This window comes from Anguilla anguilla, chromosome 13 (genome assembly GCF_013347855.1).
Source record: "Anguilla anguilla isolate fAngAng1 chromosome 13, fAngAng1.pri, whole genome shotgun sequence".
Taxonomy (NCBI): Eukaryota; Metazoa; Chordata; class Actinopteri; order Anguilliformes; family Anguillidae; genus Anguilla; species Anguilla anguilla.
The window spans coordinates 28,085,011-28,102,119 of NC_049213.1; the positions used below are offsets into that span (position 1 = coordinate 28,085,011).

The 17,109-nt window shown below is 38.1% G+C and overlaps 1 protein-coding gene across 3 annotated transcripts in view; it reads right to left on the reverse strand.

Moving 5' to 3' along the window:
• The window catches only part of pdzrn3b (PDZ domain containing RING finger 3b), an 89,021-nt gene extending 86,637 nt beyond the window's left edge, over positions 1–2,384 (reverse strand). For all 3 annotated transcript variants that reach the window (XM_035386732.1, XM_035386730.1, XM_035386729.1), the window contains exon 1: positions 1,562–2,384. In XM_035386732.1, the coding sequence (XP_035242623.1) occupies positions 1,562–2,275 (714 nt within the window). In that variant the 5' untranslated portion in view covers positions 2,276–2,384. The remainder of the gene's footprint in view (positions 1–1,561) is intronic.
• Between the last annotated feature and the right edge of the window lie 14,725 nt (positions 2,385–17,109).

Consider the following 17,109-nt stretch of genomic DNA (forward strand, 5'->3'; position numbering starts at 1 on the left):
ATAGGCCTACATGGATCTAATGACATAAAGAGATAAATAAATGATGGTGAAAACAAGCCCCACCACTCACAAGACAAGCACATGACAGAGAAAGACTCATTTTGTGGTCTTGAGACAACATAAGGCCTCCGTGAGAATGCAGTAGAGGCTGTTGTGTATCTACATAATTGGCCACTGCCAGAAGCCAATTAGAAATTCTCAAGGCTTCTGTTCCATCCAATGAAGACATTCAAAAGACACATTTCAAAGCATTTTGATTTTAAAAGAGAAACATTAAGAGTGGAAAAAACATCAGTGACAACAAAGAATAGTTAGACCCTTAGACGGTAGTTGGTGCCATGACTACAAGGCACTTTTGTGTGTTTTACTTACGTTTAACATGAATGCAAGCTGTCAAATTGTGCTTGGCTTGGGTAAGGATGAATCACGCTTGGATTTAAAATTTGACTGCTTAATGCAGAGCATTAAGATGCGAATGGCTGTTAAAAGTTACACAGACGTGAAATTACTTTAAACGGCTTTACCTACTTTAAGGCGCTTGTATGGAACCATTATAGCTTTCAACCCTAGCATTATTTTATTCCATTAGTCCACTTTAATAGTACATTACATTACATTAGTAATAGTAATTAGTAAAGCATATAGCTACTTTACATTCTTACTTATTCATACTTTCTTTGATTTTCATAATTGCTTGAAAAAAGAAATATACATAATTTTTTTTTTTTTTTTTTCAAATAATCCATGAAAATCAGAGAAAGTACCAAGGACGAACTTGTGTTATTGCAGGGCTTTGCAGCCTAATTTCCCACAATTTTAACAAATTGCTACTTAATACATTCTTAGGTTAAAAATATCAAACAATACTTATTTAATTACTCTTCAAATAAAGAATATATAAAATGTTAAGGCAAAAAAGAATCTTATTATTATTATTATTATTATTATTACTTTTTTTCTGACTATTTGTTTGTTTGTTCGTTTGTCTGTTTGTTCGTTCACTTGTTTTACAATTAATCTACCACTGAGGACAATGACACAAACATATCTGGGTAAAAAGTTTGTAAAAGTTTTGTTGGTGGGGTCGGCAGGGTCTAGGGAGGGTAAATCGTGGCCTGGGTCTCGTGTGTACAGAACAGCAGTAAATATTTGCCCCTCCCCCTGGACTGCCAGCTGGCTCAGAGTGCAGCTGACAGACATGTCTCCGGGCAAGATGAGGAGGGGGAAAAAATGACCAACCTTCAGCCCTTCCAAGGTACTTATGAATTGGAAATCACAGTAAATAACTTTAAATAATACACCACGTTTAACCACAGGAGACTCCAAGTCTGGTTGGTGAAACGGTCCGTCCTTGCTTGGCTCCCAAAGTAAGCATCTTTACAGACAACGTACCACTCAGGTTTTCCACTGACTTAACACATTGTTAAAACATAAAACAATTATCAAATAAAATAACGTCTCTAATACTAGACATGCAAACATTCTTCACGGAATAAGGCAGCATGGGGGGAACTTGATACAGCCTCTCCAGTGTCCAACAATATTGCCTGAGACGAATTACCTTGCACGGAGGCGCGAGGGTCTTCGTGAGCGAATCGATCCTCGCGCTGTATTCGGTGAATTTCTTCTGATACTTCAGTGCTGTCATTTGAAGCTCGTTGTGAACCGCAGAGAGTTGAGCCAGAAGTGATTTCTCTCGTTTGCTAGACTTCAGAGACTGCTTCTTGAACTCCTTATCCAAGCCGAGCACTTTTGCTTGCAGCGCGCTGTTGTGAGTTTTCAGAGCTTTCAAACAGCAGTGGCTGCCTAATTTATGCTCTTTGTGGATGAGCATCAATCCACATCCACTTTCACAAATCCCGACCGGTCTGTAATCACAGGTCTCGCGCATGTGGGCATCCATGTCCTTCAGATTCAGTACTTCATTGCATCCCTTATTCCTACATTTCGCTGGCGAGTAATCGCACATCTCGGCGTGTTCCGCAAGATGTTGTAGCTTCACTACTTTTTCACAGCCCCTTGCATAGTTGTCACACTTTATGTCCAGTTTCAGAATAAGGTTTTTCAGAGGGAGAACGTGGTTCAGCTCTTTCGTTGAGATTCTTTGGCACTTGACGGGGCAGCTGCTCTGCTGGACAACCCAAGGCAGCACACAGCCAGCACAAAATACGTGACCACACGGAGTTGTAAGCGGATCTTCCAAAACTTTATTACACAAGTTGCATTTAAAATCTGGGTCCACGGCCCCCTTAAAACGATCCAGCTCAAATCCCATGTTTTAAATAAATCCAAAAATCGCACAGGGATTCCCACAAATAAGAGCAGGCGCACTGAATTAGTTTAGCTTGTCATTGGAAGTACGCGAACTGACTGACTACAATCTCTCCTTACTGGCTGAACTAATTGCCCGAGACTTCCTCGGAAAAAAATGTAGAGGAATTTACTACCGTAATTACGGTATGAGCGGAGCCTTCAACAGACATTTTGGGGATCGCAGTCCTTCTGTAGGGGCCCGCGCTCGCGTGGGACTATAACTCCTCATGGTGTAATGTGAAAAGTTGGTATGATATTATAGATACATAGCACTAGTTTTGCTTACAATTAATTGTGTTAAAAGTTTAAATCCTGAAGCATAAACATTATGTTGATAATGATAAAGATGACGATGATCATTATGGTCATGATGACGTTTATTATTATTATTATTATTATTATTATTATTATTATTATTATTATTATTATTATATATAGAGTGCTGCTTGTGCATTCAATAGATCTCATATTCATTTTTTTTTTTTTTGGCACACTGGATCACTGCAATATATGATATTGTAATGTATGATGCTGCGTTTTATTCTATAATGGTCTCAGACATGCCATTGACTCACAGTTTTAGAATGCTGTCCAGATACCCTGACAGAAACCTGAATTGGTTAGCTGTGTGGCAGGTTTCACTCTGTGAGAGTCCAGTGCTTGGCAGTGTAACACAGTGGGTAAGGAACTGGTTGTAACCAAATGTCACAGGTTCGATTCCTGGTTAGGACACTGCCATTGTACCCTTGAGCAAGGTACTTAACCTGCATTGCTTCAGTATGTATCCAGCTGTATAAATGGATACAATGTAAATTCTATGTAAAAAGTTGTGTAATTCGCTCTGGATAAGAGCGTCTGCTAAATGCTTGTAATGTGATGTGCTGGCCTGTGAATATGTCAGGGTGTGATTGATACATTATGGGTGGCATAGTGAGGCATTGTTCAAATCATGCAGAGGACCTACTGCTGGTAATTCTGCTTTTCCTAGCTCTTCATTCGGTTGGGGGAGGGGTCAGTGGAAAATTATAACAAGTAGTATTTTCATTTTATCTAGCAGAAAGGGAAGGAAAAAGAATGTGTGGAAAAGTGTTTGACTGCCACGTGCATTGCATGCTGACAGGTCACATCATCACTCTGCTCCGAGACAAAGGGTATTCCTCATGACTAGGTCAGCTGTTCGCACGCAAGGGCCAGCTATCATTGCAGTGTCCAGCTGGAGAAAATGTCTATTAATATAATTATTTGGTTCTTATTGTTATTTAATTTTCCGTTAAGCATTTCAGTGAAGGAATGGTGCCAATGTCCCTTATTAGTAAATTATTTTCCACCGAAGGCCCCATTTCTATGACTGTGCTCCACAGCATTGATTAGTGCAAAGCAACCATACAAAACTAGGTCTTTTCTGTGAGTTCTGAGAACTTTTACCATTCGACAAGTCAAGAGAGAGAGACTACCACTATTGCATGTGCATACATATACCATATTTCCGTATGCGCAATACTGCAGTATAAGTGTATTACAACAGTGGATTTAGGGATGAATGCTTAGTTGTTTGTTTCATGGCACACCTTTGATGTTAAGATTCTTTTCAATAATTAAGCGTCAGAAGATCAGAGTGTTCTTTCTGTTTATACTAATCCTGTTTAAACTCCATCACAGGATTTAATAAAGCAATGTGTAAGAATCTGCTTCATCCAAAAGCGTTCATTCTGTGCCAGTTTCCCTAGTTTTTCCAGGGCCCTCATGCAAAGCTTGTGTTGGTATCACTGTAGATATAATGCCGTATTTTATATGAAAGGTCAGAATGATTCTTTTGTAAATACAACGTCAATAATTTCTTATATAACATTTCACACAAACACACACACACACACACACACACACACACACACACACGTGGACACATGCACATGTTAAACCTCTGTTATGAAGACATCATCTGATATAATCCCTGACCTTGAGGATTAGAGGTGGCATTTGCTTCAAATCAAAAGTTATTTATTTATTTATTTATTTATTATAAAAATGCAAATACATTGAATAAAGTAATTTTCCATCTGGAATACTGTTGGCAATAATATGATAAACTGATCAGTTGTGATGACTGTAATATGCTTGAGTGGTTCATTACAGAGGTGATTTGACACAGTTAATGGCATGACTTCATTATCAAACCTTGTGAAAACACAAAAGGAAAACCTTCTAATGAACCATTCTACCCTTATGAAGATAACAGAACCTCTGCATTTTGGTGGCTTTCTTAAGTCTTTGCTTGAAGTATTTGGTGTGTGAAATACCAAACGTCATGGTTACGACAGCACATAACTGGTAGGGGGCAGTCATAAACCTAAATATTTAAAATAGGGCCCCCCCCCCCCCCCACACAACACACACACCACACACCCTCACACACACGTACACAAAGTTCTGCCAGTTAGATGTGTAGATGTGTAGTAATGCCTTGTAATTCGGACTCTGGAGGATTACTATACAGACTGAGATTATTGTCACCTGCTCCTATTCCTCCAACAGTTGGAGGAAAAATATATTTTTTTAAAGTTTGTATGATTTTGTGAGCTTATATCTTATATATTATGTCTAAAAAGAACACTGCATAATACTTTTCCTGAAAATACTTCAAATAGACATAGTTATAACTTTGGAACTTTGAAAGGAATGCTATTATTCTGATTTCTCTTTTTATTTCCTTTATTTTTATTGGTGAAGTTGGTATGTGCTGACTAGGGCTAATTCCAAGTTTTTTAAAAAAAGAAAGAAAATCAGACACATTCATCAACTTAAACATTTTATTTTTGATGAAAATGACTCAAGAGCTTATCAAAATAGTTTTTTAAACAATTCAGCTCTATATAAATCTTTACATTTTAAAATATCTTACATTTTGTTTGTTGTCATGGTTTCCAGGATATAAAAAAATATGGTCAGATTGGGTTTGATTTAAAATGCACCTCCTTCACACACTGGCATTTTGAAGGATTTTCCATCTCTGCAGGAAGTATTACAGTCATAAAAGCATTTGAATTGTAAATGATGGAAGGCCAGTTCACAGGGCACTCCAGTTGTGTGTGGTGAGGGAACAATAATAGCCAGCACACGGGCAGCTTAACCATCTTTTGTGCGACCATCTTTGAGAGGAGCCTACAGCCTATACAGCAGATAGAAAACACACTTCTGCATGAAGTGCACACTCGGGTAAATCAAATAACATGTGATGTTGTGCTTCGACAATTCGATCCACATGTGAGCTATTGAAAATAAAACCTCCTGCTCATCAACAGTCGGAGGAAAAGGACATTGGGAAAGTGTGCTCTCAATTATAAGCCGCAGTGATGTGGCCTGTTTCACTCTTGGCAAGAAAGTTGCAGTAAGGCTAAAATCTCCCTGAAAAACAACGTTTTGGAACTGAAACCTCACAGCGATAGTAGTTTTAAAGTGATATAATTTGGCTCGTCAAAGTTTTTGATGTCTTACATTCATTATTAAGACCGTGACATTCCAAGACACATCTTTGATTACTGTCAGAGAAGAATAATGCTATTAAAATAATTAGGTAATTCGATATGAAAATATAACCAGATATAATGAATTTAAGAACAGTTTTGCACAGCACTCTTTCCTGCATTTAGCCAAGTTTTTAATGAAAGACTATCGCTAGTTGTTTAGCCTGGCTTGGCAATGCAAAGTTCAAAACTAACATCAACCTAGAGTGAATATTTCTATTTGGGAAGCCTAGCAATATGTAAACAAACATTATGCTACCAATACATAAACAGTTCTATTCATTACAGTCACTTACTGTACTTACTTCCGAATGTGTAGCAAAAAATACTTTCAATACAAACATAAGTCATTGTAATTATAGGGCTATATTTCCAGAATGAGCTCAATAGATTAACTAACTGAAATGTTAGTGTTAGTGTTTGGTGATATTAATCTATGTTGCTGAAACATTTGATTAACATTTCGGGTATATTATGGGCTGAGCTGGATTACATCATGCATTTGAAAAATAGAATGTGGTTATATGAATGTAAATTCAATCAATCAGAGATGTAATGTTCCCCAAACACACGCGTGCACACACACACACACACACACACACACACACACACACACATACGCACGCACGCACGCACGCACATGCGCACACACACATACGCATTTAGCAATGTGACGTTAACTCATGCTAATAGTGACTGCAAATAACCTATATGGTTGCACCTAGTTATTTATTCTCACTTCAAGATCATCTTAAATATGTCAATACACATTTACTGTATGCTTAACAAAAATAATAATAAATTTATGATTGCATATAGTTCTTAATATACTCTGTAAAATCCTTAACGATTCCCACTGAAATAAGCAAAAATTGCGAAATAAAAGCATTTACCCCAGCTATTTTCTGCAAAATAAGAGTTTTGTTTCATATTTCTGCCACAGACTGTGACAGATTGCACTCAGCTCAATGATGCAGATTCAGTTTTTAAAAAGCAAGCAGCTCCATTGATACATACATTTCTTTACATGTGTTTATTGCCTTATATCTAACAACCACATTTGCAAAAGTTCTTTAGGCCAAGATATGCTTAGAATCTCATTTTCTGGGATGGTAATAATTTTGGATTAGTCATGAACAGAATTTACAGCTCATGAAATCCACAACCACAGGAAGTGTTACACACGTAATGTCAATGCAATTTTTTCACTAAATGCACTGTTCCATGCATTTTAGTGATATTTATGTTGTGATATAAATGCTATTGTAAAAAGTTGTGTATGACACTCTGGATAAGAGCGTCTGCTAAATGCCTGTAATGTATGCCATTGGACCTTCTATTTTCCAAGGTAATATGTGGAGACTGAACACTATGTTTCCAATGTCTGCCATAGACTTCTCTGTTGTGTTTTGGAGTCTTGTCATCCTGTAATCATTGACATTTCAATGACATATAATCACTGATATGTCAAAACCACAAGGGGCTGAGCAAATCAGTTATTGCTTGATATGGAATGTTTTCATTGTGTATTGGAAGACTGAAAACTGGCTCCTAGGTGATATGCATAGGACCTCTGAAAAACAACATTTTAAATGAGTTTTAAAGGTTTTTAAATACATGTCACATGCAGATAAACCATTTTTAAACAGAATATTGGCTTGACAAAAAGCATGGGTATATTCATTACCCTGATCAAAAAGACATGATATGCAAGTAAACATAGTACTGATCTACTTTATCTTTCTACGGGACATCATCTGTGTTCAGAAGTCTTTTGTATTTCTGGTCTGACTGAACTTCCAGCAAATCCAGTGAGGGCCCTGCGTAGCAGCGATTGGACGTGTGGAAGTGAATATTTTGTGGGAGGCCTGGAATAGGTAAGTAAAACTGTGAAGATCTTGGAATCCTGTGTCTCTGAGCCGGGCGGGGAGGAGCACCCGCTTGGAACAGACAAGGCCACACATGTCTGTGTGGGGAGGGTAACGACAGATGATCTGAGTTAAACAGTTACTATGCTCACTGGCGCGAAGCCATTAATAGGGCTCGTTCTCTCATTCTTGAAATAGCAAAAAGTGCCAGTTGTTGTCATTGCTTTTTTTATGGTTTCTGAATGCTGCATGTGGAACCTCCATGATGCAGACAACGATAAATTCATCATATTCCCTTTGGGTATTCTCTTGACTGCGTGAAGTTTAAGGAGAACGAGCATGTTGATGTTGAGCACTCCGAGACAGTTCAGAGACAAACAGAATGTAGGTCAGAATAACATGTAAGGAAAATCACAGCAAAGAAAATACCCAGGGAGACAAATATCAGTTTTGCACGAACTGAATCATGAAGAAAATCTGACCCATTTCCGGAGAGCCATGCACAATGGGCGTTTACAACTGCTGTATACAACAGCACACGTGAAGATAAAAAATAAAACATAAAAATTCGAAATGCTCTCTCTGAAATCAACATTCATTAAAATGCTCTGCATATCTGGTTTATCATTACCAATTAACTGGAAATACGAAAGCAAGCAATATTTTTTCACTGACTTGATTCCATATTTAAAACTTGGAATTTTCATCTTACATTCACACATTTGATTTCTGAACAGTGTTCAGACATTTCACTTGTGAATGCACAAGATCTTCAGTAATCAGAAGAATAAAAATGAATATACTCTCTCCATGGCATATCTCACTCTCATGTACTTGTTGTATCTCTCACCTCTTCTGACTCCATGTTTCTTCTCTTTCTAATAGCATTATAAATATATAACTATATCAAAATAACTTTTGATTGAGACAAATAACCATTCAGATTAGGATATTGATTAAGTAATTATCTTGATACATATACAATTTTATATACAATAATACATTTTATATAAAAATTCAAGTAATATTCAACTTTGATATTGCTTTATAATGAACATTTCTGGTGAAAAAGATTAGTTTTGGGTGTTGTCTGTGTGCATTGTACATGGTTTTGCACTTGCTAAGGGGAATGCCCTGTTGTCATTTTTGTGAGTTTGTTTACGGAGGTGCTTCCCGGTTTGCTGTAGGGTGTTGTGCCTACATGCCCTGGGCGGTACCTTTTCTGAGACATGAGAAAACAATAAAACACACGAGACATATTTTATCGGCATACTTAACATCTTCTAAAAATGAATCCTTAAGCACTAGATGTTAGTTTAGTTTTTTATATCACTGATATTTCAGAGTTACAGGGATAATGCATGAATGCCCAGAGCCAATTCTGCTACTTTGAGCTTTTATGGGATGTGCTTTTGACCATACTCTTTATAGGTAAGCAGTTTGTAGTTAAGAATGCCCATATATATTATTTCATATTATTTAGCCTTTTGAATGTTCAATATTATTTGAGAAAGGAAAAGTTGATGGGTTTATCCAAAACCTCTTTTGTTTTGTGAAGTTAAAATATCATTGGCAAAGTGTTACACTCTGTGGTGTCTCTAGACGCACAAATGTGTTTCTGATTCTGCATTCAAAGATAAAAGCACTGCAAAAGGGAATTACTGGTTCCAGCTTATCCTATGCTATAGCGTCACATGCAAGGACTTCAGACAGAATGGCACCAGTTACATTAAGCTGAAAAACAAGTTTACATGGAAGTGATATGGGGAATAAATTTACCTGAGAGACTGGTACACTTTCCAAAGAATATATAATCTGTGCAATGCAAGCTCCAGTACTTGCTGTGTAAAGCTCTCTGCATTTTTGCTAATGGAATAATATAATGTGTTAGTTACAGAGGATTCAAAGGTATGAGTGGGTAATACTAGAAACAGATGATGCTTGACAAGGCAACCAAAATAATTCACAAAGTAGGGGATATAAACTTCAGCAGAAGGTGTACCTTACATGCACATGCACACGTGCACACACACACACACACACACACACACAGTGAAAATCCCAGGCCCAGGACAAAACTATATTATTATATAATTCCTGAGCCCAGGACAATAATATTTACAACAAGTTCACAGACCATTGCTCCCCCCTCCTCCGGGCCTGGGAAAATGTATGCAGTTGTTCACCCCGATGGTGGCCCCGCATGCACACACACACACACACACACACACACACCCGCGAGCGCGTGTCAAAAGAGCATATAATTGTGCGGTTCTTACATTCATAAAAATAGGATTGACAAAGTGAACTAGTAGTTGGGTTTTTATCATAAGATGAATGGGACATAGTTGGGAATTAGCCAAATTAGTAAATTTCACATTGCTATCTTACACACAGATATTTCATTCAGATCAGTAGGCTTAATAGTAACAGTCCCGTTTATTCAACTGGCTTCTATTTGTTGCAGAAGCAGCCAAAATCTGTAGGATGGCTAACCATCTTCCATTGTGACACGCCTATTCAACTTTACCTTGGCTCATTGTGGTGATTCAAGTTGATTTCATGGATTATTTACTGGCTCCATATGCAGTAAATGCTATCATTTGAGGGAATGTTGTTTTTTTACTGATTGTTTATTGGTTGCAGGAAATGGTTTGTTGAATCTATTCATGTTTCTAGTACTAAGTCTAATGTCTATGGCATTCCTTAGGCCTTGGGAACATTGGGTGTATCAGCAAGACAGGGTGAAGATGCTGAAAGCTATGCAGGTTAGTGTGACAAAGAGGACGGAAGTGTCTAAGCGTCTGGCACCAGGGGAAAGGTGGCAGCCAGGGAAAAACAGCACTTACATGGCACCTCAGTGAAAGGAGGGTGATAGCGGTGGCTAACTCGCAGGCGCCTGAGACGGTGATGACAGGCCATTGACCAGAGGCACGGGCCGGGCCTCCCACTCCACGAGTGTCACGCTCGCCGCTTCTCCTTGGGGGTGATGATGTCATCAGCAAGAGACAGACAGACAATCCCCTGGCTCAGAAACCTCAGAACCACTAACCTCAGTGGAGTCACTTGCAGCAGTCCACAGACATCTGAAGGAACACAGGAGATGTTTGAACGAGAGGGAGAAGCTTAGTGTTTGCTTCATCAGTCATAACCTCCAGAGGAGTGCAGGAGCGGTGCGTGAGCAGCACTGCTCTCTTTTTCTCAGTGTCTGGCTTGAAGAACAAGCAGCAAACGCTGTGATTACTGGGACTGCTGCAGGGCCTCCTGGGATATTTCAGGCTCCACAGCGCTTCCCAGCCGCTGAGAACCCCAAGATTTCCGGGAACGCTCCTCCAGCACAGGGAAGACGGCCAAGCGCAAATGCAGTAATACCCAAAGGAAGCCTGTCAGGTAACAGAGCAGTGGTCTGCTTTTCATGGGTCTCTCTGACCTAAAAATGAAAAAAAAAATAGTCTTTTGGAAATGTCTGCAAAGCATAAAAAAACAAAACAAATTGAACACCCTCCCCCCCACCCCTCCCCCAAACACATACACAATCCTGTTTTTCAGCTGGGAAGCAGACTCAGATACAGGGACTATGGGAACTGGGGTGACGTGGAGTTGAACCAGTTTTTCTCACAACGAGACAGGCTTTTGTCTTCAAGGGCCTTACCGCATTGAGAACCATGCACTTTGAACAGCAGAGACTGAGTGTATATCTTTATATCTTTCCTCTAGTGAAACCACGTGTTTAAGAGAATTGACTGCCATTTATGATCCGAAAATAAGTTTTGACACACCATATTGTAAAATGTCCTTCTAACCTTGTGGCTATCCTTTGTCATCACATTTCCTGTTAATATAGCCACCGGTTTGTTGTGATTCCTCAGTATTTCATTAAATCACAATATGCTTCATCTTGAAAATGGTCCAGAAAAACCTTTAAGGCATCTCACAGGGGAAGTCATTACAGCACTTTGACGTGACCTAGATAAGTTTTTTCGTATCATAAGAATTCTTACAACAGAGATCTATTTAAAGCCATGATCACGAATGTGTAAATAAATGTGTATGTATGCATTTATATAATACATTAGGTTAGGTTCAATGAAACCTTTCTGCTTATGTTGGCTGGGTAGTATTCCATAAAATATCTTGATTTAAATTTCAATCTCATGGTTAACACCATGATTCTATCATTTGTAAAATAAATTTAAGATTAAATATGAGAAACATAATTAACCTAATAAACACATAGGTATTTGCTTAAATAATAATTAATGTGATAATTTCTTAAATAGAAGAGATTACATTAATGTAATATTCAATAATGATCATTCATGTTCTTTTCTTATGGCTTCCAGCCTTGTTATCAGAGGTTTCTGAGCACACTTGTGGTTGCATATGCGGACCACAAACATTATTTAAAGGAGAGAAATATATGTAAATAAAAATAAGTAGCTAAATAAATAAATAAATTAATTAATTAATTTGGCCACATATTTGGTCATTATAGACAAACAGGCAGACAGACATGCACACACACATGCACACACACATACACCATCTGGAAATAAAACATCTGACAGCTTATACTTGTTAAAAAATCCAACTGACCTAAATATTTCATTATGTAACTCGCTTACCATCAAGTCATTAGTGAAATCTATTATGGGCTTCTGAACAGCGCAACAGAAAATACAACTAAAAGACAAAATTATGCTCCTTACAGTGTATTGTGCATTTCAGATGAACCAATATCTTTGTTTATTTATTTATGCCTAATGGCTGTTCAGTTAAAATCTTCAGAATACATGGGGCGAAAAATGTAATTCCACTTCATACTTCAAGAAAAAACTTCAAAATTATGCCTGAATTGACAGCAGCTAGAAACAGGTCAATTTTAAAGCTGTACCTTACTGACTGGGACATTACGTGCAAGAGAGCAGTTAATGGCGACAGGAAAGAAAGTAATGGTCTGTAGAAAAAACACTGCAGTCAATGTACTTCAAGCCTTCTCTAATTGTGCATTGTAAAAATAACTGACTCATGTCATAACAGTGGATATAGTCAGTATTAAAGTGCTGCTCAATTAAAGTAAAATCAAAATGGCTGAGAATGAAGGGTCCAGAAATAAGAGTTTCCTTTATTTGCTTCATGGAAGCCAGACTTTCGGTTTAATTATAAAATATGTCAGCTTTGTTGAAATTGGTTTGCGTCATTGCTCATGACAGTCAGGCTGTACACTTTCTGCTGAGTATTGCATGTACAGTGTTATCTAATCCTTGCTTTCAGATTTCAGTTTCCACATCATGGAAACACACGCTTCATTCCCATAAGCCGTAATGTACAGCACCAACACATTTTTATCGGTATCCATTTTGTTGTCTTGTTATTAGATACAACAGTTATTAGAAACGCACCAAAATGCACCAAAATAGTAATGGGTAATTACTTAAAAAATTTTAAGTTCACTGAGTAGAACGTATAAGCACTTCATGACAAAGTAAAGTAAAATTACATCATATAATTAATGCAACATTCAAAAAGATGTCATGCCATTAACTGAATATGGTGTCAATGTTCCTCTCCATTTTACATTTTTAATCATATCAATTTAATTTTTATAAGCTGGAAAGTTCATATTTCATGGTTCAAGCTTATGCAATTCTTCCCATGAACACATAAAAAAACAATCATTTGCAAAGAATATGGTTAACAAACTGAGTTGTATACCATACTTGATACGAGAGAATCAAAGATACGAGAGAGAGATAAAAGGTGAAAGATGAGAAATTGCCTGTCAGCACTGGGCTCGCATAACATAATTATAGCTTTCAGGTTATCGGTAGAAACTGTGGGAACTGCAATCTTTTTGGCGGATACCTGGCAGAATGAGGGCTTCCCACAGATAAGATAAATAATAGTGTCTGTGTATGTGTGTGTGTGTGTGTGTGTGTGTGAGAAAGAGAGAGAGGGAGAGGGAGAGAGAGACACTCACACACGTTGATATCTGTGAAAACAAATGACAGTGGAAAAGAAAGAAATGAATAACAAAAGTAAATAAATAAGTAAGAATCATTTAATTAGAACACCCAACTCACTCACTGTACTGGGCAGGTCTCCACTGGGCCCTGTGACCCATTAGCATGTTTCTCATGAGCTATGATACATATGTATGACATAAGCAATGCCAACACTGAATGTGAGCGATAGCACAGTAAATCAGGTGCACCCATGTAAAAATGAACACTCCCAGACATGAGTGAATGAAGTTGGGTTTCATTGAGTGCTCATATCCAAATATGGCTGTGCAGAGAGTGTTGGCCCTCTCCTCCCATTGGGCAGACCCAGGCGTATATGCCTGGCTCGCTGAATGCAGAAGGCCCCATTCTCTCTATATAGTGTCAAAACTTACATATCACGGGACAAATAATAATTAAAAATAATAATTAAAATAAATAATAATTATAACTTTGCCATTGTGCTCATTAGGCAAGTTATGCACTGGTGCATTGGTGGCGTAAGCTTACAAATGAGATAATCATAATAATTAGTGCATTAATTGTATTCAGTTTTATTTCAGGCTTTACATAGTCTGAAATAGCATAAAAGTTCAATTTACAGCACAGATATTGACACTCATATAAGTACCCTTGAATGTGAAAACACCCAAATAGGATTAGTTGAACCTTTCTTTCTTAAAGAAAAAAATAAATAAAAATCCCAAAAACATTAGCAGGGTGTTATAACTGGTCTCAATGAATATTTCAATGTCAAGTCCAGGTTTTCACTTTAATAGAGATGGACTTTAATGGGCCATTAACAGCTATGTCCTCTCTTTCAGTAGCTTAATGCTCCAAATGCAGACTCCTTGCTCTCCATCACTGGCAATGACTCTGTTCAAGCCAAAGCTCTGGAGTTTGTTTGCATGAGCAGATGGGAGCTGAGATAGCTTCTCTGCTTTTCCGCCCTGCACAAGTGTAAAAATAAACAGCATACCACTGTGCTGAGGAAAGTTTGCTTATTTGTCCTCGTGCTGAGAAGGCATTTCACCCATAAATTATATGCTCGTTAAGGAGAGCTTGTGCAAACATTTGTGCTTCTCTGTTGGACATATTCTCAGAATTTGACAATGAGAGGGGGGTATTCAGCCTAAAAATCTTGAGCTGTTCCTTGTGGCATGGGTTGTAGATTACTTTTTTATTTTGTTTTACAATACACAAATCCTTACCCTGATCATTTCAATGCTTTCTTTCTTTGACCAAACACAATTTTTAATGCCTGTTTGTTTTATCCCACGTTACTATTGATCACAATTTAGCAGTGAGTAAGCAGCACCGTGTTAGAAATCTGTCACACACTGTGAAATGGGAGGACATACTGGTCATGGGCTTTTACCTGAAGGATTTTTATTGATCTCAATCCCTGACTGTAAGATTGGAGTGCATGCAGTGATTTTATCCTTCATAATCCTTCACTTGTTTAGATTACATTACAATTACAACATTACAAGTGCCTCTACTGGCCATATTTTTTCACTGTAAGATTGCAACAATGTACAATGTTTGTACTGGTCATAATTACTTAGTGTCTGATTATAGTACTTCATTGTGAGGCTGCAGCAGTGTTATTTTGTTTTTCCATATCCTTCTCCATAGGATGGTACAGTAAGTCATGTAATGTTTTCAACTGGTTTTGTCCTTCTTCGTCAAACAATGGTCCACAAAATAATAAAGACATATTTATTCACATGAATTATATTACTTCATAAAGGGCATAGACAAAAGTAGATGTTCCAAAATATATATAACATATTATTTTTAAATGACATATTATGTACATGATTTCCAATCCCAGTTTTTGTGTAGGCATTTATTGTTTTTAATATATGCACTTGACATACTTATGGCACAGTGTTGGATGAGGGGGAATGGTGCGTTTCCAGGGAACAACATGATGCACAGTCACATCATTACCCCAGAGATTGCCCTGCAACCACTGGGCACAACTCCTTGTGCCTCTTGCCTTCAGACACGGATGCAGGGGAATTACCAAATTGACCTTAACGTGGGCTTTTGGCTCTGAAAATAGCTTTCATTTACATGCCTTTGTGCACGCTCCAAGCCCCGATCTGGTGCATACTTCACTGATTCTGTTATTTCCAGAAAGAAACAGGAATGAGCTCCAGAATGCTTGCGGACCCATCGCTGAGTTCACTCTCCATGCTTATCTCTCCCTCACACAGTTTAAAATAGTAAATTAGGACCTTTTTTCCCTCTCTCCATACCAACCCCTACCTCGCCTCCACCAAACGCCCCATCCTCCACACCCCAAAACTCACTCCCCACTCCCCACACTAAGCCCAGCTCTGGTTCTCTTTCTGCAAGCTCCCTCGGCCAGCCTGGAATCTATATTGTCAGGTCACTTCATCACACCAGTGCAACACCAGATCTGAGTGCCAGTGTCATACTGTATGGCAGCCTGCCATACAGTATACCTTTAGTCCTTAAAAAGATGGATAGGTGCTCCAACACATTAAAGTTTCAAACAGAGGGTTCTCCTCATCTGACATGTGCATTGATTTTGGAAGCAGTGCTGTGAATCCTTACAGCAAATTAAAGTCCTTTGTGCATCTACCAAAAATCCTCCATTAAGTTGTTTTGCCAATAAGACCTTCTTATTTTCAGATCCAAGCCACAAAAAGAGCTGTCATTGACATAGCAGAGTAAGTTTGAACAAAATAACCCAGCTCTTCATTCCTGCTCTCAGGGCTGTCTGGGAGATACACTACATACATGCAGGACACACACGCATCTCTTTTTTTTTCATTGAAACAAATGCGCTCATCATGCACCCTCCACTGTTTTTGCAACGTAACCTACGCTATGCTGCATTTCTGATAGATACTAGACAACAAAATAATACTGTAGTTACTAGTATTTAGATCAGCTCACAACCATGTTTATTAGGATCTGGGATTTGTAAAGCAGTCACATCCCACAATTGAATAAGCACACGTTATTATTGACATGGTGGCTGGTGAGCTGAAAACAGACGGGGCAGAAAACTTCTCTCTAAACTGATCATTGGCCTCAACCTGTTTGCATTCATGTTCCTTCATTAACGAGTGTGCCAACAATCTGAATAATCAATTGGTAGGTAAACATACAGCTTGTTTTAAACACTAAGTACACTTAATGGAAAAGATACACGACTCTGACTGTTAGCTTCCAGCACAACCTGCAATAAAAGCTATCTAACAAAACCTGCAATTTAAGATTGATGTAACTGATTAAACATGTGTAATTAAGGGATTATAAGCTTTTCAACTTCAATTTGCTATTCCCCGATTACCCCTAGTTCTGCCAGGACTCCTTGCCAGGACCACTGATCTACAACTTGAAATTCCGCAGGAAGGAATGAAA